General features: G+C 39.4%; 1 protein-coding gene across 1 annotated transcript in view; it reads left to right on the top strand.

Annotated features, from left to right (window-relative positions):
• CDYL (chromodomain Y like) overlaps positions 1-15,081 on the top strand; it is a 157,942-nt gene that overhangs the window by 115,784 nt on the left and 27,077 nt on the right. The window contains exons 3-5 of the mRNA XM_061591156.1: positions 5,551-5,804; positions 8,010-8,182; positions 9,471-9,681. Of these exons, the coding sequence (XP_061447140.1) occupies positions 5,551-5,804; positions 8,010-8,182; positions 9,471-9,681 (638 nt within the window). The remainder of the gene's footprint in view (positions 1-5,550; positions 5,805-8,009; positions 8,183-9,470; positions 9,682-15,081) is intronic.

A 15,081-nucleotide genomic window follows, 5' to 3' on the forward strand; every position in this document is an offset into this window, starting at 1 on the left:
AGAAATGGAACATTCGCTACCGGTCAATAGTTGTTCAAATTATCTGGGTCCAAGGATGACCTCGTCAAGAGAGGTCTCACTACAGCCTCCTTGAGACAATGAGGGACAACTCCCTCACTCAAGGAGGCATTGATCACTTCCTTGGCCCAGCCGGCAGTTCCAGCCCGGCTAGCTTTAACTAGCCAAGAAGGGCAAGGGTCGAGTACCGACGTGGTTGCACGCACCAGTCCAAGCATCTTGTCAACTTCCTCAAGCTGCACCGACTGAAACTCATCCAACAACTGAGGACAAGACCGTGATCTAGGTACCTCAATGGATTCAACTGTCCTAACATTAGAGTCGAGGTCCCTACGGATGCATGCGATTTTATTTTGGAAGTGCCCCGCAAACTCGTTGCAGCGGGCTTCAGATGACTCTGTAGTATCCTGAGGGCCAGAGTGTAAAAGCCCATGTACTACCTTAAAAAGCTCAGCTGGGCGGCTTAAAGATGATCTAATAGTGGCAGCAAAATAACACTTTTTTGCTGCCCTTACCGCTTCTATGTACAACTTAGTGGAGGCACTTACCAAAGTATAATTGCATCCGTCAGGAATTCGCCTCCACCTACACTCAAGCCTCCTCCTCTCTTGTTTCATCACTCTCAGCTCTGGGGTATACCACGGAGCTGTATGAGCTCTACATCGAAGGGGGCGTGCAGGAGCGATTGTGTCAACAGCCCGGGTCATTTCCGTATTCCACAGTTCGACCAGAGCCTCGACAGGAGCACTAGTCTTATCAGCCGGAAAATCTCCCAGAGCCTTCTGAAAACCCAAAGGATCCATTAGTCTCCGGGAGCGGACCAACTTAATAGGTCCCCCACCTGTGCAGAGGGAAAGGGACGCCGTAAGTCTAAATCTCAGCAGGCGGTGATCTGTCCATGACAATGGGGTAGATGAAAAACACCCCTCCTGCAGGTCACCATCTCCATGTCCAGTGGCGAAGATCAAATCAAGAGTATGTCCCGACACATGTGTTGGTCCAGTAGAAAATTGAGACAGCCCCATTGTTGTCATGGCGGCAATGAAGTCCTGAGCTGCCTCTGATAAGACAGCCTCGGCGTGGATATTGAAATCCCCCAGTACCAAAAGTCTAGGGGATCCCAACAACACCTCCGAGACTATCTCGGTCAGCTCAGCTAGGGAAGCTGTTGGGCAGCAAGGTGGGCGGTACACCAACAGAATTCCCAATCTGTCTCGCTGGCCCAACACAAGGTGGAGACACTCCAGGCCAGTCACCGCCTGGACAGGGTGCCTGGTGAGGAGAAAAGAACTCTTATAGACCACAGCGACCCCCCCCCTCCCCGGCCCTCGGATCTACCACAGTGCTGGACCATATACCCGGGTGGGCAAAGCTGGGAAAGGGCAACTCCTCCCTGCTCCCCCACCCAGGTCTCGGTTATGCATGCCAGGTCGGCGCCCTCCTCCACAATTACATCATGGACTAGGGAGGTTTTATTATATACCGACCTGGCATTTAAAACCAGCACTTGGAGATTCGAGAGCTGGCTGATAGGACAACCCGAAATCCTGTGGATATGAGGAGAACCGGAACAAGGCACAGACACGACTTTGTTGCATTTGATCAACTCAATTAAATAATGACTCAAAGGGAATAAAGCATGTCAAAGGGTGACATTCAACACTGTCATCCCACTTGCACAACAAACTTCTACTTGTATAATTGGACTACCCCTTTATCTCCTCCCCACTGCAGCCCCCTGTGCCCTACTTTTCTTAAACCCACAAGTATCAACAAGCACACTGAATTCTTTTTTTTATTTAACCTGCTAAATAAAGCAACCTGGTAATCTGTTAGGCATATGCACAGCCTCCAGCGTCCCCCACCATGTGTCTCTGGAGTAGAATGGGGAAGTGCCAAGGGGGCTTCCAATGATGAAGAGGAATCCTTTTGCATCTGCTAGCCTAACATTGGATCTCCTTCACTTTCATTTCAGTTGTATTTGTGAGCACTTGGGAGAAATCCGATTGAACTCAGTAGGACTAACTTCCAAGAAATGCATATAAAATTGGGTTGCAAGAGGGTTAAATATATGATATTATTACTGTTATATATAGCATGATTAATTTTTGCATCATATGTTTTCTGAATGCAGTGTTTTCCTTGTTCCATTGTGCCTTTGTAAAACTCATATTTTAAGCATTGCAGTTAGGCCAGTCAAATACTTTTGAGATATATGGGTCTCAAATTACAGAATTACTTCTATATCTAGAGTTGCAACTTAGTTAATGATAATAACATATTTTTCTCATGCATCTTCAGCACTCTTTTCATTAAAATTTTATCAAACAGTAAAAATAAGAGAATCCTCTATATGAATCTTTGCCGACAATAGTAAATACAAATTAAATTTTCATTAATTTTATTAATTAGGGTGATAGATACCATAGTCAGTTTGTCCTTACATTAAAATGTTTTTAAAATAAAATAAAATACATGTATGACCTTTCTGACAATGAACGTATTTCACATTTTTATTAATGTATTGTTTTTATTATACATAAACTCATTTTTCCAGTAGCTTCTTATTAGTTTTCTACTTTCTCTATACTCCAGTATGAAAGAATGAATCATACCAGGCAGTATTGCTGGTTCCTTCTAATAGCATTCACTTTTTCCACCCTTTTGGAAGCTTCATTAGCCAATGAACTTAGTCCAGGGGTTGCCAAAGGATTTGGGCCTGTGGGCACATGTACAAACTGGAGAAACGTTTGTGAGCCCCCACATAGCCTATTCTTTCAAGCCTAATTTCAGTGACAGAGAGGGGACACTGCAAGTGCCATGGAAGCCCTCTTTGGGCACAGGTGCACTTGCAGATGTCAGGATGGCAACCCCAGGCTCAGCCTTTGTAATACCATAGAGGGTCTCTCAGAGGCAAACAGGTTTTCATTACTTGATCAGAATAACTGTGAGAACTGGGATATAAATTAAATTAATAATAAACTTAACTACTGCCCTTCTGTTACTATGTATGTTCTCCCAGGATTGAGTTGTAAAAACCTGTTTGTTTTTCTCTGGTATTGTTCCTTGACTTCTAACCACCACGATCTTCCTACCTGTTAAGAATTTCCTTTTCCCCCCATTGATAATCCTCCAGCTTTTTTGAATCCTAGATATTAGAGTTAATCTTGCTGGATCTTGCTCAGATTTCTCTCCTTTTTAAAGCAGGGGTGGGGAACATTTTTTAGCCAAAGAGCCACATTCCCTTATGTGCAACCTTCTGGGGGCTGCATGCCAGTGATGGGTCGGGGAGAGGGAAAAGTGGGTGTGGCTCTTACCTTTATGCACTGGGCTACATTCCACCCACAAACAAACCAGAGGTTTCTGCATACACAAAAGCTCCACACATCTCTCCATCCAGGCAAGCAAGAGGCATTAGCACAGTTCAAGAACACAATCCATGTTGGATCCAGCCAGGCAAAAGCACTTGAGGAGGGCATGGAGCAGGGCCAATGAAAGGTGAGGCGTGGAGAGATGAGGTATGGCCTGGATATATTTTATATATTTATTTATTTATTTGATTTATATCCCGCCCTTCCTCCCAGCAGGAGCCCAGGGCAGCAAACAAGCGCTAAAAACACTTTAAAACGTAATAAAAACAGACCTTAAAATAAATTAAAACAAAACAACATTAAAAACATTTTTTAAAAAGCTTTAAAACATCTTTCAAAAAAGGGTTAAAAACATTATTAAAAAAACATATTAAGCAATTCTAACACAGATGCAGACTGGGATAGGTCTCAACTTGAAAGGCTTGTTGAAAGAGGAAAATCTTCAAAAGGCGCCGAAAAGATAACAGAGATGGCACCTGCCTAATATTCAAGGGGAGGGAATTCCACAGGGTAGGTGCCGCCACACCAAGGTCCATTTCCTGTGTTGTGCAGAATGGACCTACTGATAAGATGGTATCTGCAGGACGCCCTCACTTGCAGAGCGCAGTGGTCAACTGGGCATATAAGGGGTAAGATGGTCTTTCAGGTATCCTGGTCCCAAGCTGCATAGGGCTTTGTACACCAAAACTAGAACCTTGAACTTGGCCTTGGATATAGAATCCAAGTGCCAGATACAGAATCCTGCAGGGCTGCATTTGGCCCCCAGCCTCAAGCTTCCCAACCCTATTTTAAAACATGCAAGTCTGGAAACAGGTGTAATATAAAAAGAGGATCCACAGCAGTTTTTTTCAATTGCACTGTAAACCCACTGTCACTGCTCAACTGACAAATGAGAATACCAGCAAATCAAATGATGTCCGAAGCCTGTTGGTCTTGCCCTCCACTTGATGTGTTGGTGTCTCCAGGCCCAACTGGAGAAAGGTGACGCAAGTGCCCTGCAGCCAGATATCTGAGTGAGAACAAGTTGTGCTGCTTCCATCCCAGGCATTAGACTGTAGGGTGCTTGATTAACTGATAAAGAGGCAGGAGCAGGAAGAGGGAAGGGGCAAGACTAACAGGCTTCAACCAGTTTTCATTTATGCTCATCTGTTGATTGATTTTACAGGTGGGCTCACAGCATGACCCTCTTTTTGTTCTGTCTCCAGTCCAACAACACCATCACTCAAGGGCAGACTGCCCTATCCAGAATTCTGTAAGCTCTTACATTGGATTGCTTAGTTACTGTGTTAACCTTTCAGGAAATTAAATTGAGAAGACACTTGCTTCAAAGAAGCACACATGTTGGTTTTTGTACTCAGTAGTAAGTAAAGACAATACTTTGATGAAACTAATGTTCAAAATAACTGGATATGAACCTTCAAATTACATCAAATTCTTTTTCAGGTGTTTGCATCCCAAGGGGTGGGGATAGGAAGACTGCAAATGATGTTATTTTCCAGGCGATAATAAAATATTGTTTCATGTAAAAGAGTAGGAGGGTTTTTTTGAATCAGAACTATGATTACTGGATCACAGACCCTTTGGCCTTGCTGCAGGTTGCCTTTGCAAACAAGGTAACAAAACAGCAAGGACAAACGTAAGCCACAAAATATGAAATAATGCTGGACTGCAAGACGCTTTTCCACCTCAAGTGTATTTTCATAAAAATCTCAATTGTGCATAAACATAATTTAATTTAAAAATAGTTTCTTGTTTGGAGTAAGCAATGGAAGTTGACACGAGGTTATCTGGTTGCAGAAGGCTATAATAATAAATGTTCTAAATATTACATATCGGTTTCTTGTTGATATTTTATTTTGTTGCTATAGTAAAGAAAAGTAGAACATTAATACTGATAATCTGTCTTTGATATTCCCCCCTTCCCTCCAGGATTCAACATATTATTTCTTTTTTCCCCTCTCTCATACTCCTAAATGATCTCTTGCAATTGTATTTCAAATACTGTACATTTCCAGGTTTTTGTTGTGGCATCCAAATGTTTGCTTTTGTTGTGGTTGCTTTAGAATTTTGGCATTCACATGTTTTCCACAGTAAACAGGATTTTAAGCACTAAACTAATAAAGGTGATATCAAACCGTACTTCTGTTAAAACATTTCACAGGTACATCTACCTTCATAGAAGCATTGTCTACGAATGGTACCAACATACAAACATCAGTAACCGGAGTGACAGGCAACAAACGAAAGTTCATTGATGAAAGGAGGGACCAGCCTTTTGATAAAAGGTTAAGATTCAGTGTGAGGCAAACAGAAAGTGCTTACCGGTACAGAGACATTGTTGTCAGGAAACAAGATGGCTTCACGCACATTTTATTATCAACAAAATCATCAGAGAACAATTCATTAAATCCAGAGGTTAGTGTCATTTTATTATTTATAAATTACTATTGGTTTCAAAGACATTTTACAGAGGTTTGTAAGCAAAAGGACACTGCCACCCTCCCCCACCTCCATCAAGTTTGCAATTTAAATCCATAGGTGGAAAACTCAGCAGAAAGTAGTGAGAGACCAGTGTAGTGAGGGATGAATGTGAACAAATAGCGTTTTCCATGTGAACAATTACAATTCTGCGTATCTTTGACAGTATCAGTATACTATTATAGTTCAGCAGCCCCTTCAAAGTCATAGCTGGAAATAAAGGTTATGATTTATTTCAAACAACTCCAGTTTAGCAGCAAAAAAATTGAATATATTGGTATTCACATTCCAAAAATGTAATCTAACACAAAAACGACTGGGGTACATTGGGCCTCACAACATTAACAGGACAGAAAGCAAAAGAGAAACCAAAAAATGGAAGAGGTCCAGGAATCCCAAAAGCATAATTGGATTTTTCGCCACAAAAGGACATTACAAATAAGAAATCACTATTGGAATTTTGTGCTATGAGTGCGTTAACTCTTGTGTTAAGAAAAAGCCAAATTGGAGTTGAATTATTCATCTAGGATAAAATGTATTCCCAGCTTTCAGTGGGCCCCTGAAGTCCGTTGTAAGGGTGATTTGTTTTTTGAACACACAAAACCAGGAAAAAAATCTACTCAAATGTTCTTGAAGTGTTATAACCACATACAAAAGTGGAATTTATGATACTGGCAAAATGCTAAGGTTTTTCCTACCCCATTTTGAGAAGTTGTTAGGGTGAGCTTATGCATTTGGTAGTTTTATTTCCCTTTCATTTTGTTCAGGGTAAATTGGGCGCTTGATAAGGTAAGGAAACAATCCTAGCTATGGGAAGCCAGCATAGTTTATGCCTGCTTAAGATAACTCCACTTATTCCCTGCTGCCCCGTGCCTAGGGTTTGCTCCTTGAAATGTACGGGGAACCACCTCTCCCTTTTCATTCAAAATTGTCCTCAAAATGTATTTTTTCCACAAAGATGTCCAAAGCCCAAATTAGATGAACAGCTTTGTGGAAAAAAGACATTTTGAGGACAATTTTGAATGAAAAGAGAGAGGTGGTTCCCCGTACATTTCAAGGAGCAAACCCTAGGCACGGGGCAGCAGGGAATGAATGGAGTTGTTTAAGAGAACCAAAGACTTTAAGATAGTTGAATGTGGTGGAGTTGGAGGAGCAAAGATTGTGGACAGAGATGTAATGGAAAATAAGGACCCAGAGACGTCTAGTTAACACCTATTGCAAAACCATGGTTTAGCACTACATCTACAAACTGGAACCAACCTGAGCAAAGCCATGGCTCATGCACACCCTCCTCTTCCTCTTCCTCTTCTCCCATGTAGCCTTTAGTTTTACTTTCATAGAGACTTGTCATTGCATATGAACCAGAGATACTGGTTTATGTGGTCAGTTTTAAAACAAGCCAACTTCAAGACATGGGATGTGGTTATGAAACTGACCTGTTTAATTAAAAAGAGCTGTGATAAACGTTTGCTGTTCAGTTCTTAAACAACAAGAAGCCAAGATTCTGTGGAAGTGAATTTAAGCTGTGATGAAATCCTTTGTCTAGCCACACTAGAGGAGGAAAGTGGGAGTGTGTGAACTCAAACCTTTGTTTCTGCTCATTCCAGTTTGTGAACATAGCACTATACTGTGGTTTAACATTATGTGCGAATGCAGCCAGAGAGTTGTGTTTCAATATTACCACCTACTGTGCTAATTTTCAAAACTGAAAATTTAATATATTTAAATATTAAAATTAATGGGGTTTGAACTCATGGACCACAACAAATTCCAGTTTTTGAAACTTCAAATTTAAATAATTTTGTTGTTTCTTGCCATTTTATATTTTGATTTTTTTTCTGTTTTACTTATTTGTAAGCTACTGTATGTGCTGAAATTGTGATTTGTGATCTAATTTTAAGGTGTTGATTTTTTTGTTTTTTTAAAAATCCTGATTTATATTTGAAGTGCATTCCATTGTTTTCTCCTTTACAATATGAAAAGGGGAACTTTGTAATGAACTTTGTCCTAAATTTAGATTTTGCTGAACTGGTTGCCTATGCCACCTGCTGTTCAGACCACAGAAATGTTGTGTGAATGTAAAATCTTCAGATGCAGTATTCTGCGTCCTGTTTTCATGTGTTTAGTGTGTCTTATTTCCAGGTAATGAAAGAAGTCCAAAGTGCACTGAACACAGCAGCAGCTGACGACAGCAAACTTGTACTCCTCAGTGCAGTAGGCAGTGTTTTCTGCTGCGGCCTTGACTTCATTTATTTTATTCGACGCTTGACAGATGATAGAAAAAGGGAAAGTACTAAGATGGCAGATGCTATTAGGTTTGTAAAACTTCTTTTTTATCATTGTGCATATCTAATTAATAAGCCCAAAAAGTCCTTTCTTTAATGTGCCAAGTATTCAAATGCTTGGTTATACTATCAAAACTATTGTGTTTCTACTTGCTCATGGGTTTTTTTTACCACAGCCATCAAACTCATTATAAATTAAAATGTCTACTTGAAGACATTATAAGGGTGTCTACTTTTAAAAAAATCAAAGATCTGCATGTCTAAAGCATGGGTGAGCAGTATCAGTTTTGTATATTCAGGAGGATCTTGTTAGAATACTAAAACTCTCGGCTTTCCTTTAAAAGCTCATTCCCATTATTATATGAAGCAAGATTGCCAGTAACAAGTTTATGTAAGTTGAATGTTTAGAAACCACATGAAGCATGAAGGAAGGAAAATATGGCCTTGCTCAAAAGCAGAGCCTTTATTTAATTTCTTTTAAAACCCTGTCTATAATTCCCTTCAGTTCAAACTTTCCAGAACATTTTACAATAACTCCTAAAGCATAATAAAGCAGTTTACAACAGGCAAGGCAGCACAAATTTATAATATATTGAGATAATAACAACAAAATATAATGCACATCCAGTCATTTATTTTCTATGTTGTAAATTGATTTTGCCCAGTGAAAGAATTTTTTAAAAGAGATGCCAGAACAAGAAACAAAGCTGTGAATCTCAAATCCTTTCAGAAGACATTATATCAGAAATATAGTGCTTTAGAACCAACACAGTTGCCTAAAGTTCTATAAAATGAAGCATGTTTCAAACAGATTAAATAAAAATGCGGGGAAGATATGCTTTCCCCCTCCCCCAAATGAATCATAGAATAGTATGGTTGGAAGGGGCCTATAAGACCATTGAGTCCAACCCCCTGCTTAATGAAAATGAATTGCTTAATGCATAGTAGGGAATTAGTACTGAAGGACAGTTGGCTTATTGCAAGGGTTAGATCTTGCAAAAGCAGTTGACACCTCCAGGGAGAAAACACCTTCTTATTTATATTCTTGCTTAAAAGCCAAAACTGTATCTCCTTCACTTGATCCCTTGCACCCACCTCCAGTGATGTTTCTGAGCATTGTACAGTTTGCCATCCCACAAATGACATACAGTCTCCTGTTGGAGCGTGGTAGGAAACTGTGGCTATACTACCAAGGTTTCCAGAAACTTCGGTACCTGTTTACAAATAACTACCATTAGAACAGTTGGTATTGAGGTAGATGTGGCTAAAGTATTTTGTTATTAAAATGTGTTGTAATTTGATATTTATTTCATTTCAGAAATTTTGTAAATACATTCATTCAATTTAAGAAGCCCATCATTGTAGCAGTAAATGGCCCAGCCATTGGACTTGGAGCATCTATATTACCTCTGTGTGATGTGGTTTGGGCTAATGAGAAGGCTTGGTTTCAGACTCCATATACAACGTTTGGACAAAGTCCTGATGGATGTTCATCCCTCACATTCCCAAGAATAATGGGCCTAGCATCTGTAAGTAATCTGTAAAAAAGTATACTGTGTTTTATATTCCTCATTTTGGTGCTCCCTTTTTCCTCTTGCATATCTGACATGACTCCACCCTCACAATGACACAGTCCACATGTAACAATAAATTAGCCATGGCTTAATGCAAACCCATATAGGAAATTGTGGCCCCTTTAGTACTCCTCTGGGCCTGAGTCTGCTGCAGTTGTGCTTCTGTGAGCTTAGCCATGATTTGGCATAATATGTTTGTCTGGAGGAGATAAACCACAAGATTGGGTACAAACACGCACTAAGCCAAACCATGGATTATCTCACCTCAGCAAGAACAGAGGAGGAGCAAAGTGATCACAGTATCTTCTCTGGGAGTCCATACGCATGTTTGTGCTAAACCATGGTTTAATTTAGTGTTACATGAGAACTGAGCCACACTTCATTTAAGCAGACCACAGTCTATTTAAACAGAGCAATGATGGCTTTCACTGTCTTGCCTAGCGTGTAGAGGAAAGCTCATCATATCCCTTCAAATTGTTAGTTGCTTGAGCCAGTAATCCTAAATACATTGTGTCTGCATTGAGAATGCATGCAATAAAAGTACATTTTGTCTTCAAAAATACGCAGCATTTCAACCACTCTAGTACTGGGAAACCATTTTCTACAGTTCCAATATGTAAAACTGGAGTGCTTCCTTTGGGTTGTTCCAGAATTTTGGCAATGACTAACAGTCCTTCAGGGTGCAAATATCTCTGGCTCCTGATCATTCATTGTCTGTTTGCTTACAATGACTGCAGTCCACCATGCATGTTAGCATATTTAAATACTCTTGGTTCCAGCGCAACTGAATTGTATGTGCCTGTTCTCTGGAATATAGCTCTCAAGCTTGTAAAACCATATAGTATGCAGTCCTGGTGTTATGCCATATTTTTCATAAAGCACTTTTTTGTTTTATGTATTTTAATTATGTGTAAATAAATATTATAAATAATAAAGAAATGCATGTGAACAAGAGCTTGTGTTTCATACAAGCTCTTGTTTGCATGCATTTCTTCTTCATGCCACATATATCTTTCAGGTGTACATCTGTGAGACCGAGATTGCATTTGCATCTATAACTTTGTGTCACAAGAATGGAATCTAATAGTGTATTAACTATATTAAGTTCTGCAAAGAACTTATAACTTTAATTAGTAAACAATAGCTTTATATTGTTTTCCCCATATGTCAGTTTGAAGGTGACCTAAAAATGTCAACGTAGTTATTCCTTGTATTGTTTTTACTGGGGTACAGTACTTACATTCCTGCCAAAAAAGTCCTCCTTGAGCACTACTTGAATTATAAATTATAACTTCTTTGTTATATGCGGTATATTTTTAAAGTTTGTTAAGAAGACAATCTTTACCGCCTTCTTTGTAGCATTGGCAAGTGGTTGTTACAGGAAGGTAACGTGCAGTCTTGTAAATAAAGAATTCTTTAAAAATTTAAAATTCTTTACCCACAATAAAATGTACTTTAAAATAAACCTTGAATTTATATGAAAAACTAAAGTTACAGTAAAATTCTCTGTAATGCTGTTGATCACAATTCATTCTACTACAGATCACATTATTATAACATAAAGGCATAGGCCCAATTCGAATGTAACATTCAAACTAATGCTGAGTCCACATGCTCCTGTTTTGGTTCCTCTGTTTGCTGGCTACAGTGTTTCAGTCCTGGTCTTTCTAAACTACAGTTTTGTGTTACATTTGAAAAAGGAATAGTGGTTGAATGGCAGTTTGCTAACCATGAAGAAATCTTTCTTCCCATCATGAAGGCGGCTTCTGGTAATCAAGAGGGGGAGGAAGTGGGGAAGGTCGGTGTGGTGCAGGTGCTGTGGTGGGAGCATTGACCTCCTTGTCACCTCTCGGTTGCCAGCAGCAACCTCCACGTTGGGAAACCAGGTAAGCAATAACACCCCAACCTACCAGGTACTACTGATGCAAGGCAGATAGGACTACTCTTTATCCACATTTAAAAGTAGATGCAGCAGATCCTTAGGGATATCTGCACACTTAATGCAAGCTCTCACCACCTTCCAGAAGAACTAATTTAATAGACATTCTCACCAGCATTGTCCATTGTGTCCCACCATATCCCTTATAGCATTGCCCTCATTCATTTTTTGGTCAACTTTCAGGCCCATGACACATCTCTAGCCCCAGCTGGCAACATGTGACCCACTGTTATTTTTTACTGTATAGATCCATGTTTTTCTGCCTCCCTTCTTCTGTCTGTCTGTCTGTCTCTTTCTCCCTCTCTCTTTTAAGACAACAGCTTCTTCCCCATCCACCCCCTCTTTTTTTAAAAGACATGATGATGGTGTTGTTATTACCACAACCTAGTTTGGGGTCCTGACTTTCTTGCTGAAGACTTGTGGCTTAATGTATGGGTTTTCCTTTAACTCTTTAGGTCTGTCATGTGCTTGAAGGACCATTGCAACTTTGAAAGGGAAATTATGGCCCTATTAAATCCTCTAAAGATAACAAATACATGTTGTTTAAAGTGTTAATAAAACTGAATAGCTGGCTGAGTTGATGTACTTCATAATAAAAGAGGTTCAGTGATCCCAGCCCTCCAGTTCTAAATAGCCTTTCAGTTGAAGTGTATTTAATCTAAAGCATTTGAACCCATAGGAATCTATCAATTATCCCATGGCAAGTGAAATAAAATTGGGTAGGATTTGCTATTAACAAATAGCAGCCACGTGCCAGTTAGAAGTAAGTTATACCTTGTTTATAAATTTATATAAATGTTTATAGATTTACTGTGCTAAAGGTGCTTAAAGGGATATTATTTGCATGAAAGGTTTCCTGTTTAGTCAAACTGATATTTAACCCCAGGTTAACTGATACTTAACCCCACCATGTACTTTCCCAGGAGAAATGTTCAGTACTCTGTGATTTAGCATAGCACTCTGGAGGAATATCTGCATTACATAATTTAGACATACTGAGTTGGACCTAAAGGTTCCATCACTGCAAAGGAGTCCTTCCAACAGAAGACTCCTGTCACAGGAAGAGAACCTTTGAATCCAACCCACTGCAATTAATCATCCATCTGAATATATTCCTTTTGTTCACTTTATGTCACTGCTGCTCAAATTGACTCATCTGGCCTAGACAAATAGTAGAACAGTTTCATCTGTAAAATGGCCCTGTGTGAGTTCTTTCATATTGACTACCAGTCTTGAAAGGGATAGGTTGCTTGGTTATGGCTATAGTCAGTGGCTCTATAGCTGTAAACAAACAGTAATGGGAGAGAGGATACTCCTGACCTGACATATGCCCATGGTCAATAGAAATCTTTCAGAATAGAAGCCGTTGGCCATCAGATTAAAATATATGATATAGTTTCGATGGCATCAAGAGGTCTAAGACCAAAACTGAATATAATTAACAATGTTTTAGATTTTTTTTAAAATGTCTCACTCTAATCAATCAAATGTTTTGTATGTATCTAGTGATAGAAGTGCTCTGTTGATTTTCTTTGTCTGAAAGATGGTGTATGTATGTTAGCTTGTTTGGGAATAAATTCCTTTGGTCAGGATGAATGCATTCCTTAATTAAAGACGGGTGAGGAACTTTTTTGGCTCCAGGGGCCAGATCTTTATCTGGCCCTACCCAGTGGGCCAACTTTGCTAGGTGGGTGGGGCAATACACATATCAGACACTTGGTATCACTATGACCCCACCCACCTGTAAAAATCCCTTGTGCAAAGCCTGCCCCACCCTGCAATCAGAGCTCGAAGGGTGCCAGGGAGGTTTGGAAAGCCCGCCCTGCATCGATCCCTTCAACCTCCCTTTGCATCAGCCCATGCAGACAGCTCACTCGCACACCCGGACAGGGCTTTAATTTCTGCTCAGTTGGTAAGCAGGTATTAAATCCTGCTGCCTTGGCTGCACAGTCTTGTTCTGTATAATGTCCCCAAATTTCAGTCACTTAACATTTTCCTTCTGGAAGCAAAACACACCTGGGGTCAAAATATTTATTTTATTTATTTCTTTATTGCACTTGTATACCGCCCCATAGCCGAAGCTCTCTGGGCAGTTTACAGCAATCAAAAACATTAAAATAAATATACAATTTAAAAACATATTTTAAAAACAATTTAAAACACAATTTTAAAATTCAAAACAATATAAAAACAATTTAAAAACACATGCTAAACATGCCTGGGAGAAGAGGAAAGTCTTGACCTGGTGCCAAAAAGATAACAGTGTTGGCGCCAGATACTGTTTGTTTAATCAGTATGCATGGGGAAGGGGCCAGTGGTTACTGCTCAGAAAAATTCCTCTGGATGTTTGTTTTTTGGCCTTGGTATTGTCAAACACTCTTGTGCTGACAACACACAAAAAATGGTCTCAGGGAGTTACTCCATCCTTCCATTGGAAATCTCATTGGGGTCCAAATATACCCCAAGGTCAGCGAGTGTGATTTTTTTGCTGCCTCTGCAAGAAGGTTAAACCATTATTTATACACTCGTCGTCTAGAGATTAAGATGTATATATAATTTACAAAATTCTTCAGATTTTTGAATCACTTTAGCTGGATCACTTCCTCTGAGCATTATATATCTATGAAATAAAATCAATTAGTAATAGATCTTTTTAGGAATGAGATACTAGACAAGGTGGAATGCCTTCAAGATATTAATGTGAGATATCTTTATTAGTCAAGCAGCCCTTGTTTAAATGTCCTTGGAGAATGAATACAGGATCTTGCAAAAAGAGCTTACTAAACTGAAGAAAAGGCACAAGCAACGTCATAGATGCCTTGCAGTAGAAGAAAAATTATTTGTATTCAGGAAGAAATGTACCTTATTAGAATCTAACAAGACAGAATAGTCTCTAGCTTACCTGCTGTGTTATGAATGGGAGAACAGAACAAATTGTTTATTGGAATGTGGATTATGTCAAATACAAAACTGACTAGTCTCCATTCTTAGATGTTCCTTAATTGTTTATCCCAATATACTTGTGATTTTATCCAAGAATTAACAGATTATGTAGCTAGTCCAATTGGTACCATTTCCACATTTCTAGATAAAGAGGTCTTAGCATAAAAATAATCAAACCTTGAGTGTGACTTCTGGAGTAAAGAAAATATATTCAATTTTTGCATGCAGGATTGTGAAGAGTGAAATAAATCTAGCCAACATTTCCCCCGGGATAAACAGAAATAATAATAAAGTAGCACAGATGTATTTTTCCTGGGATTTTGCTTCCCACTAAGAGCTAAACTACACATTACATGGGAGATCTGTGATCTGATTTCCCACAGTCAAGAAGGAACAATATCATTAATAATGATAAATGTCATGTTTAAGCTGGTGAAATATGGCACTTTAATTAATCCAGCCTGAATACAAAC

Source organism: Rhineura floridana, chromosome 1 (genome assembly GCF_030035675.1).
Source record: "Rhineura floridana isolate rRhiFlo1 chromosome 1, rRhiFlo1.hap2, whole genome shotgun sequence".
Classification (NCBI taxonomy): Eukaryota; Metazoa; Chordata; class Lepidosauria; order Squamata; family Rhineuridae; genus Rhineura; species Rhineura floridana.